The sequence below is a fragment of the Solanum dulcamara genome, chromosome 4 (genome assembly GCF_947179165.1).
Source record: "Solanum dulcamara chromosome 4, daSolDulc1.2, whole genome shotgun sequence".
In the NCBI taxonomy this organism is placed as follows: domain Eukaryota; kingdom Viridiplantae; phylum Streptophyta; class Magnoliopsida; order Solanales; family Solanaceae; genus Solanum; species Solanum dulcamara.
In genome coordinates this window covers 32,894,558-32,906,803 of record NC_077240.1, presented here as the reverse complement: position 1 = coordinate 32,906,803, position 12,246 = coordinate 32,894,558, and the positions used below count along the sequence as shown (strand labels likewise).

The following is a 12,246-nucleotide window of genomic DNA, read 5'->3' as shown; positions in this document are numbered from 1 at the left end:
GTCCTCTACACTGGAAGGAACCACCTCCTCTATAGGACCCTCTACCTCCAGATAAGGTACCCGAAAACTGACCAGAAGCACGGGCCCTCTTGGGGTCCCCAAACTCCTCTCTTTGCATCAACTCCACCTCCTTGGCAGCACCCATAATGGACTAGAAGGAAGCGCCCTCATGGGTGGGTTAAAAAACTATTGTACGAATGGTATAGTTCAATCCTCGCATAAATCTGCGAATCCGCTCTGTCTTATCAGGAAGGACAGCCATGGCATGTCTGGACAGCTGGTAGAAATGAGTCTCATACTCAGCAACTATAAGTCCTTCCTGCCTCAAATTCTTGAACCATAATTGGCTCTCTTCCTTCACACTCCAGGGGATGAAACGGTCATAAAAGGCACTAGCAAACTCATCCCAAGTCATTTGGGGTGACCCAACTGGCCTGAAACTCGTATATACTCTCTACCACTCTCTAGCTGGTCCACATAATTGGAGTGTAGTATAACGAACTCCATGAGTTTCGGCTAACCCTACTGCCTCCAACAACTCTCGGCACATGGTCAAGAACTCATGTACATCCTCAGTCTTCCCACCTTGAAACTGTAACAGGTCCATTTTTTGGAACCTCTCATATCGGTGTTGCTCGTCGTTAGACAACATGACTACAGGTGCACCCTGAGTTCCTCCTACCTGTACTCCACCCTCATCAGTTGTAGGGCCCACAGGTGGCTGGCCTATCAGATCTTAAACAACTGGAATCTGATGCTGCCCTGGGGTCTGAGCTCCTACTCTAGTCTGAGAACCCTCGGGTGTACCATTCGCCCTCACACTCTGATTAAATCCTTCGAGCGCATCTAATACTCGCATCAAAGTGGCCTGAAGCAATGGTGCAGTAACATACTCTTGAGGGACCTGTTCCTCTCTAGCATCAATCTGTGGATCAAGAAAAGCCTCTCTAGCACGACCTCTAGCTGGCGCCGCTCCTCGGGCACGACCTACCACAGCCTCTATCTCTAGTCGTAGTTCTGGTCCTGGCTATCTGTCAAAAAGGACACGCGAAAATTTAGTACCAACACAACACGCACGATACAAAGTAAAAGAACAAAGGGAAAATTTCCTAAAAGTCCTCATACTCGTACATTCCACGTACTGACGTCATTCGACCTGCATTGTTTTATGATGCAGATACAGGTGTTAGAGATCCTCAACAGGCGCATCGTTGAAGATCATTTCTTTTCAGCTATTTGGTGAGTCCTTCTTGTATTCGAAGGAACTCCTTATCCTTTTATTATTGTTGAGTGTGATGTTTCTTTTGAGGTAGCCATGGATATGTCATTGGCACCATCTAAGAGTATTAGAGGCTTCATAGACAGAGTCTGATGATGTAATCGGAGTAGTTCTCCTTAGAAACTACTTCTTATAAGAATTATCTATTTTTCCTTTGATTATGACAAGCCCACATTAGTATTCTTAAGTCTTCCGCTGATGAATAAATAAGAAATGAGACCAAGTGGTTCTCTCGGAAGCCAGAAATGGTTTCTGAGTGCCGGCCACGCCTAGGGTACCCTCTCGGGGCGTGACAAATACTCATCAATAATCTCATCAATGAATCATATCAAGTCAATTCAACATATACATAGCAATATAGGGGTAAACACAAATTCACAAATATCAAAAAGGTGTAATGCAATGCAATGAAATGATGCATGTCTGTCCTATCGGTACACATCCGCTGAATTATAGTCCGGAACCCATGGGGGACATTTCTGTCCATGTAACCTGCCACGGAATGTGTGGCCCGTCCCCTCAACATATATATCTTGCCACGGAGCGTGTGGCCTGACCTCTTATTTCATAATACCTGCCACGAAGCGTGTGGCCCGACCCCTTTTGTTTCATATCATTTTCAGTTTCAACACAATATGTCAGAACCAATGCAATCAAGTCATGTTCGTATAATTCACGATAATAATATGACAACAACAATAATTTTTTCCTATCCCACATTAACATAGTCATTTCACATGTCCAAAATAAATCTACAATCACAACATATCAATTCCACCAATATATGTCATTAGATCACCATATTATACCCCTCATCTCCATTTTTAAGGCCAATCATATAGTCAATAACCCAGTCTAATTCTCATTACTCCCTAGTACACATAACACGGAAATACAAGCATCTATAAGCTTAAACTGAGGTTTAGAAATTCACTTGCCTCAAATACTCGAACAATCACCCGAGGACTTGAGCCATCCCCTTTTGTTGGGCTTCTAAATTAATGCAATCTATTAAAATAAATAATCACAAAAAGCTTTCAGAACTAACAACATTCATATTGCTAGATGTCTAGCCTAGACTAATAAAATTTACTCTTTTCTATGATCAATTACCTAAATCTCAAGTCTAGAATTAAGTCTTAATTCCTCTAAATTTCATAAATCTAATATGGTATTCATCAAATAGAATATACCTAATATGTTAATTATTCATCTCTCAGACTCAAGTCACAATATTCGTCATTAAAATAGAATCTAAATTCTATACACGGTAAAGCCATACGTGTCAGACCACAACCTTGAATAGCCTTACCTGCTAAGTTATCATCACTGTCGGAAAAAAAAGACATGATAATGCCTTCCTATGTCATATTGCAATGATTATAATTGACAAAAAGACAAAAACAAACAAAAAGATAAAAATAAAATAAAAAAATATAAGAAGAAACATCAAAGTTATTACCTGAGTGTTTGTAATACTCAGCGTGCAGACGAATATCGTCTCCAATTTCTTCAATTTGTTAAGCGGCACTCCTTTATTTTTCTCTCTTTTTTTTAGGAATGTAGAGTATTAATTGCACTAATAACAAAAATTCAGGTCACCTCACGTAGTTTAGCAGAGAAAATGGGTTTGGCCCATGTCTAGACCCATTAGCACTATTATATTCTTAAGATTTTATTTATTTATTTTTATTTTATTTTATTTTTCAATCTATTCTCATATATGGGGAAATAGTAAAGGATGTTAAATAAATTAACACTTTAGCCCATCACTTAAATTAATTATTTAAAACCACCCATCAATTTATTAATTGAAGTTATCGAAAGGTCCAAATTTTTTTTAATTTAAATTTACAGGGAGAGTATTTTACGAAAGAGAGATGACTCATTCTCAAAATGACCAAATAGGTCATTACAGATGAACTAGAGACTGACTAGAGCTGAGGTCGAGTCGAAGTCGGTGGAACACTCGTTGCACTCCACAAAATAAAATAAGAAAAGATACAAGTAGGGGTCAGTACAGGACAACATGTACTGAGTAGGTATCATCGGCCGACTCAAAATAGGAATCAATATGCAATAAGTAATAGCGGGAAATCAACAACAACACTTAACAAGTGACAACCAATGAACAGTTACATAACCAGTCAACAATATTAAAATCACACATGAGGACTCAAGCCTCCACATCACACTCTTTTGGAAAATGAGTTATTGGAGATTGGGTAGTATTAAGTCATTTTAATTTGTTTTCTTTTAATATTATCGTGCCGGAATGTGACACCTGATCCAAATATACCATGTCGCAATGTGATATCCGATCCAAATATACCGTGTCGGAATGTGACACCTGATCCAAATATACCATGTCAGACGTGACACCCGATCCAAATATAATTAATTTATCATTCTTCATGATTACATTCCACTTCATTAAAAAAAAATTCATCAAGCCTTCTTTATTCAAGAAACCATTTTTGATAGGGCAAGTTCAAGATTATGGATTTTATGGCCTCGGGATTTCAGACCAATCACAACAATATATCAACCATTTAAACCACAACAATTAAATGCGTAGTAAACTTCACACATTACTCAATGAATATAAATCACTATTAAGAGTCTATCTATGATATAGAATAAAAACCATAACCTACCTCATCAAAAGAACCGAAGTCAAGCAAACTAATTCTCCAATGCTCTTCCTTTCTTCCACGCCTCCCGGCGTTTTCAATCTATCAAGTATGCATAATTCGTAAGTAATGAGTTCGTAGACACCCGTATTACTATACTTCTAGTCTAAATTCCAAAAATCCTAGAGCACGAATCTATAATCACATTCCTAATGTTGATGCCATTAATTTGTCAAGTCTCATATTTCTTAATTTCAAGCCTAGGGTGAAGTCTCAATTCCTCCAAATAACATAAATCCATTGATATTCATCTAATATCATACACTTATTATTTAACTATCTATCTCAATATATCAAAACTTGAATTATAATGTGATAATTAACTAAAATGACTAAAGGCGAGATAACTATTAGAAATAATGGCCACGCACTATGCAACCAAATTGCAGAACCTCTTTTCTTGATGCTCAATTCGTTTTCACTCAATAGTAGTACTCCTAGTGATTAACCATTAATTAATAGTATATATGCATTACCTAACTTAGCAATTAAAATGTAGAAAGGAATGGAGTTTAGCCATTACCTGAATGTTGTCGCTCGCTATCTCTTCTCTTTTTCACGTTTCTTTCTCTTCTTTCGTTTCTTTTCTTTTACAAATTAAGGTAATTAATTATGAAACAATAAATAAATAATAGTTAAATTCCACAGCTTATTTTAATAAATATGGATAAGTGGTATAACATATTAATTAAATTATCAATTTAGTCCACTAATTAAATTAATTATCTAAACTTACCCTCAACTAAATAACTATAGTTATCGACTAGTCCAAATACCCATTAAAAATTTACGGAATGAGTGTTTTATGAAATAAAAAGCTTTAGTTCTCAAAATGACCTAATGGGTCGTTACATAATACTAACCTCGTCATGAATTTTTATTTAGATAATACTTTAAGAAATTCTAATAAAACAGAGATATTCTTATTTCTTAATTTTTTTGAGCTGAAATATGATAAACATTTGCTAATATATTTTTTGATTTTAAAGTTGATACCAGAAAAGGGATCAACATCAACGTAACTCAATCAAATGATATTTTAAAAATATTTTGTGATTTGAAGCAAATAGCAATGTAATAATTTTTTGTGTTTTTGTGGCATTATGTTTATTAGTATATCTTAACTTTGAAATCAATAATCATATCTTTCATTCGAAAAAATATTGAGAAAAAAAGAGTATTTTCTATTTTAATAGAAAAACGAATTCCATCGTTACCTAAATAAAAATTAATGATGAATTACTTTGATTTTATATATATAAAAAGTAATGATGATTTATTATGTATTTATTATAAAAGTATATATGTAAAACGAAGAATAACAATATGCTTTTAGAAAAAGGAAATTTTAGATCGATATTTTGAATCAAACTATTAACATAGGATGTTTTTATTCAATTACATATAATTTAAGGATTTTTTTTAATCATTGTGCAATAGAATAATATGACATATAATATAAATCATAAAAAATTAATACATAATATAATACCGGATCTGCTCAAATGATTTGGTCAACTCCGCCCCTTGTATGGTGCAAGCTGACACGGGGGTGTGCTAGCACATGACACAAATGGAAAATGGTGCACTGCAAATCAAAATGTGTTAATTTATAAACTGACAAATTTAATTACATTTTCTATTTACTCTTATAACTAATTCTTTTTAAAAGTATAAATATTGTAATGTTTCAAAAAAATTCCTCCATTATTAATTTTGCTAATGAATAAGACCATAAATAGAGTGTATTACAAAAGGTAAACAATAAATTAGTTTAAAAAACACTTCTTATTTATAAATTGTTAAAAGGGCATGTGAAGAAAAAATTGAACAAGTGATATTGGACAGAGTGAGTTGTAACGACCCCTCTAGTCATTATGGGGAGGCCAATGGTGAGAAGATTTGGACTAGAAAACTTCTTGTGCATTAACTTAAAAAATTTAGGCTAGGCTAGTCTCAAACGGAATCTGAGTAAGGTGAGGTCTAGGGCAATTCGGGAAAGAATTAGTGTTAATGTCTAAGTGTGAATTAGATTTTCTATTAGCTAAGACATTAAGGAGTTCGTAAGACTTTTTGAAATTGAAATCAGGTAAGTAGAACTCTCGATATCGAACTTGGTGTGAAAGAGTTATTTTAAAACGTCAAGGTTCGAGGGTGTGTTGCAAAATGAAGACTTTTGGGAAGATCTCTGAGTTTCTGTCTCTACGCAAGTCGCTCTAGCGGGTAGAATCCTGATATGGCGGGGCTACGATAGTGGTTGGGAGCCGCTACAGCGGGGTAAGTCACGAATTTATGCAGAAAAGTTCCAAAACTGTTCATTATTCTGCAACTTCGTTTTAGGGAAAAACAAAGGGCAACTTAGGGCAAAAACCACCCGTTTTCCATCGTTTTCTTCGATTAAGGTAAGTTAACTACTCCCTAACTTGTCACTCGATTCTTAAGCCTTAGAATCTAGGGTGGTACTCTTAGGGAGGATTTTTTACTTGAATCAATAATGAGAAAAACCCTGATTTGGGTGGGATGAGTATGAAATTGGCTTAGGGTTAGGATTAAGTTATAATATGAATTTACTTAGGCCATTGATCATTGATTATGCTATTTTTATAATTGTTTTAGCCCAGAACAAGTCGGAGTCATAACAAGGGGAAGGCTCGGGTTCAATAGAGCTTCCAAGGTTTGATTTGATACAAAAGATGGTTATTCATTTGGTTTGATTTGATATAGATGATGGTTAATCATTTTCCAAGTGGTGTGTTGTGCGCATGTTAACTGCTTTATAGTATTACTTGTTGAACGCATGTAGGGAAAACATAAGGGATGAATGTGAAATGACATCATGTTGATAATGTCATGCAGTTAACCTGTTTAATTTACTTGGCTTTAAGCACCAATCATTTTACTGAGATTGACGTTCCAGGAACGAGGAAACATATATTTACTAAGACGATCATGGAGGACTGTGAACGAGTTGTGTTTTACTTGTCATTTACTTAATTTTCTTAGTCAAGGACCTTGTCCCTTACTCGTGTTAAATTCATACAATGGCCAATGAGAATTTAGTTAATTAATACTCCACCAAATAAACGGGGGTCATATTTCATATTTTACTCTTAAAAGTTACTCTGTTGAAACAATTTTTGTATACCAATTATCTCCAATCACTATTTAGTTTTGATTTTGAAATAATTTGACTTAAGTAACAAATATAGCTGTGAACTAGGAACGAAAGGAAACTTTACTGCATAATTGATCACAAACAACGGCAATGACAGGCCACATTAATTTATTGTAAAGCAAGTATAATATTGGCTTATTATTTAGTACACAAAGAGGAACGAGAGAGGACCCATAATGATAAAACTAGACGAACACATGATCAAGTGAAGTTAACAAACACAACATAGAGAAACGAAAAATAATTATTTCTTCATTTGCAGCAGCGAACTAAACTGCAAATTGAGCTTGACTGAGCATCGCGAAATATCCTTGTCCAGAAGCAGTAAACTTGTCGCAGTGCTTTCCACCTTGATCAAATGCATCATTCGCGCAATCTGAACAAAGCCAACCATCGCTGCAATCACTCTGCACGTAGCATCTTTTCAAGCAAGTTACTATATCACCAACCGGAATTAATTTCTGTTCAATCGCTACGATATCAAGAGACATGTCGCGCGCAGCCATTCCTTGCAGCGACATAGTAACTGCATATCATGAATATAACCAATATTAATAATATATATATACACATTAGTCACTAATATATTATGTAAGAATATGGAAGGTAAGGTGATGAACCAGTAGTTGCTGCTAGGACAACAGCAAAGTAAAATGCAAAGTTAACCAAAGGACGTGTTCCAGCCATATTGTGTGATGCTACTTTGATTGGAAAATAGACGAATGGTGAATTTCCTTCTCTCCACCAATGTTCAATTTTATAGCAACACATTAGTACACCTCTTTTCTTTTTTCAATAATAAAATAATATTTTCTGAAGCATTATTTGTTTAAAGAATAAGCAAAGTTGTAAATAAAGAATGAGATAAGGCAATTTCACTGTACAATATTCACTGTAAGTATAATGATTGATGAACATGAAAAAAGATGAATTTGATGATTTAAATTAAAGTCTAATGAGACTAGATGATGAGTTTAATATGAGCACATATTTTGAGAGTAGTATTGAGCACCGAGTTGGGTAAGAGTTTAATTGACTCAAACCCCAGAACTACGTAGCCAGCGTAGGATGGAGGCTATGCCTCTTAAGTCCCAAAAAGAGGACTTTGATGAGTGGATCCAAGATGGTGATGTCCTTTACCCTGGCAAGGTATTGGATGGATGTGGCAACGACATCGCTTCGTTGTATCATCGCTAGCTCATAAGTGATGGTTGTCGGTTAGAGAAACTCCCAACTGAGTAAGCATTGTTTATTACTATTATTTTTATTATTATATTTTAAACTTACATTACATATTGATGTTGAGATGATGTTGAGTTCTGAGCTGAGTTTTATTGAGAGAAGTTTCTTGATATCTGTCCTTACCTTCCTGCCATTTTACATACTCGTACATTCCACGTACTGACGTCATTCGACCTGCATCGTTTTATGATGCAGATACAGGTGTTAGAGATCCTCAACAGGCGCATCGTTGAAGATCATTTCTTTTCAGCTATTTGGTGAGTCCTTCTTGTATTCGAAGGAACTCCTTATCCTTTTATTATTGTTGAGTGTGATGTTTCTTTTGAGGTAGCCATGGACATGTCATTGACACCATCTAAGAGTATTAGAGGCTTCATAGATAGAGTCTGATGATGTAATCGGAGTAGTTCTCCTTAGAAACTACTTCTTATAAAAATTATCTATTTTTCCTTTGATTATGACTAGCCCACATGAGTATTTTTAAGTCTTCCGCCGATGAATAAATAAGAAATGAGACCAAGTGGTTCTCTCGGAAGCCAGAAATGGTTTCTGAGTGCCGGCCACGCCTAGGGTACCCTCTCGGGGTGTGACAATGCTGCAACTTATTATATATTGGAATTTATTGTGACGAACTACATATCTTATACAAATGGTGAGAAAGTGAAGGAGGATCAATTGTATAAGAACAAAGCATTACTAGTTGATTTAATTGCCAAATACAAAATTGATAATGTATTCAATTTCAAAGTTAAAAGATCTGATAGTAAAAGGTATGTGCATATGCTGAGTTTGGAAATCTGATTTTATAGAGATAATTTTCGTTGTTTAATATTCATGATACATACTGATACATAAAAATTATTATGTATCAAATAAAACAATTCAGAAACTTGCTTTCAGAATGTATCAGATACATAAGAATCGCTATGTATCTGGTACAGGGTAATATTTTTTTTTATTTTACATGTCATGATACATCATAACATTATGTATACAACCAAATTCAATACCTTTTTTCAGATATGCTGTTGAATTTTTAGAGTTAATTTTACTGGTTTATATTCATGATACATACTGATACATACTAAGTATTATGTATCAAGTACAACAGTTAAATAAAGGCTTAAAAAATAGTTGTAGGAATGTATCAAATACATGTTAATATTTTTTAATTTTATCTGTCATGATACATCATAACATTATGTATATAACTCAGTTCAATACTTTTTCCAGATGTACTGTTGAATTTCTAAAGTTAATTTTGCATTTTATATTCACGATACATACTGATACATACTAAGTATTATGTATCAAGTGCAATATTTAAAAAAACTGTTGTAGGAATGTATCAGATACATAAGAATCTCTTTGTATTGTATACATGTTAATATTTTTTAATTTTACCTGTCATGATACATCATAATATTATGTATATAACTCAGTTCAGTACTTTTCCCAGATGTACTGTTGATTTTGTAAAGTTAATTTTATTGTTTCTATTCATGATACATATTGATACATAGTAAGTATATCTGATACATGTTAACTTTTTTTTAAAAAATTATGCAGTTATGTGTTAATATGCTATTCTGATGACTGTTGTTGGAGAATGAAAGCATCGTGTTGGAAAAAATCAGATATATTCAAAGTGAGATATTTCAATAGTGAATATTCATGTGCATTAAGAGATAGGATTTTCAACAAAGTTCATGCTACAAAGGCTTTTTTAAGTGTATTCACGACACCTAAATTGGTTAATCATAAAAAAATTCATACCCCGAATGATATATAAGAGGATATTAAAGCAGCGTATGGAATTGATATTACCTATCAACAAGCATGGCGTGCAAAAGAACATGCTTTGGAGATGTTAAAGGGGAAACCTACTAATGGATATAGACAGTTGCCTGTATACATACATATGCTAAAAAGAGTATATCCAAATTCGTGCATAAGTATGCACAAGTCACCAACTAATGAGTTCATGTATCTATTCATAGCGTTAAGGCCATTGATGAGGGGGTTTCAGTTTTGTCGACCTGTAGTTGTAGTTGACGGTGCTCATCTTGATGGATCTTATAAAGGTACATTTATATCAACTAGCACACTTGATGGGGCAGGAATTACTTTTTGTTACTGTTATATATTGAATACCATTTTATCATCCAATTTGACACCTTTGTTGTGATTTTGATGAATTCTAATAAATATGTTATCGCTGTTAATATTTTTTTAGGTTGCATATTGCCATTGCCGTGTGGTGTTGTAGATACAAAAAATAATTCATCATGGACATGGTTTATCCAGAACTTCAAAAATGCATTTGGTGAGAAGGACAATATGTGTGTTGTATCAGATAGGAACGAAAGCATAATCAAGAGTGTAAATATCGTATTTCCCAATGTTCCTCACTTTGCATGCATATGGCATATATGGAAAAATGTGTGTACTAACTACAAGAGGAGCAAAGTTGTACTAAGTGACATCTTCTAGTCGATGGCAAAGGCATATCGAAAAGACGAATTCAAAAAATTAATGGCAAAAGTTAAAAAAATTGATCACCGGGTGACACAATATTTGAAAAATGCGGGTTACGAAAAGTGGTCGAGAGTTTATGCAACTGTCAATAGGGGGAGAATGATGACTTTTAACATCGCAGAATGTATCAATGGATGTCTTGTTGAAGCACGAGAGCTGCCTATAATTAATTTTTTGGAGCAAACGAGAATGTTATTTGGTGCTTGGAACTACAAAAATAGGGAAATAGCAGCTTATACAAAACATACTTTGGGTAGGAAATTCAAAGATATCCTAATATCCAACACAATAAAGTGTTCGAGAATGAAGGTACACACCAGTTATTTTTTTTAAGTAGATATCTACTTGATATATATTTGCTTGATACATAGCTATATGATACATCAGTTCTGAATTTTCTGTGATCATTATTTACTGATAAATCAGTTTTGTATTTGATACATCAGTTCTGATATATATCTGTGATAATTATTTACTGCAGGTTGTTGCTTCATCAGAATATCTTTATTATGTTTATGAGTCAGGTGTAAGATACATTGTGTGTCTTAAAAGAAAAACATGCAATTGTGGCAGGTTTTAACTAGATGAGATACCATATCCACACGCAATTACAATGTTGAAGAGCAAAAACATTACAGACATGCACCCATACTGTTCTGATTACTACAAGCCAGAGGCGTTGGCAAATACATATGAATTGCCAATGGTTCCAATGCCAGATAAGAAAGATTGGTCTGTTCCGAAAGAAATTTTGGAAGAGATCGTCTTGCCACCAAGATACAAAAGGATGCCAGGAAGACCAAAGAAAGGTAGAAAAAAGTACTCTAGTGAGAAGATAAGAACGAGCACAAATTCTTGTAGTCGTTGTGGCCATGAAGGCCAGAACAGAAAGACTTGTAATTTCATGCCCAAAGAGAAATGATGTTTTGTTATCCCAGGATACATTCTATTTGTACTTACATCTACATATTTTTTTCCAGTGTAGGATTGTATTTGATTCGTATATCAATTAACCAGAATATTAATTGAATATCAATAATTGATACATGGATGATTGGTAATTATTTTCACAGTAAGTTACTTGGTATTGATATAGTAATTTTGAAACTGATACGTGAGAATAGCGGATACATAACCATTCGAAGTATTAAGGGTTGATACTTTGAAGGTGGTTGTATTATTTTTCAACTAAATTGTGGTTGATACATAACATGTTGTGTTGATATAGTTTGTGTATGTATCGGGAGCTGTAAAGGTTGATACTTGAATTTTTGATACATAATGTAGATGTATCAAATTCATTAAATCTTGAAACATCT

General features: G+C 34.2%; 2 protein-coding genes across 2 annotated transcripts; one reads left to right on the top strand and one right to left on the bottom strand.

Annotated features, from left to right (window-relative positions):
- Positions 1-7,141: 7,141 nt before the first annotated feature.
- LOC129884957 (uncharacterized) lies at positions 7,142-7,892 on the bottom strand. The gene is made up of 2 exons (XM_055959216.1): positions 7,768-7,892; positions 7,142-7,673 (listed from the first exon to the last, which is right to left on the bottom strand). The coding sequence occupies exons 1-2, from the start codon at positions 7,832-7,834 to the stop codon at positions 7,417-7,419; spliced, it is 324 nt and encodes a 107-aa protein (XP_055815191.1). The 5' UTR covers positions 7,835-7,892; the 3' UTR covers positions 7,142-7,416.
- Positions 7,893-11,540: 3,648 nt separating this feature from the next.
- On the top strand, positions 11,541-11,849 carry LOC129884180 (uncharacterized). Its single transcript, XM_055958523.1, has one exon. The coding sequence runs from the start codon at positions 11,541-11,543 to the stop codon at positions 11,847-11,849; it is 309 nt and encodes a 102-aa protein (XP_055814498.1).
- Positions 11,850-12,246: the final 397 nt, after the last annotated feature.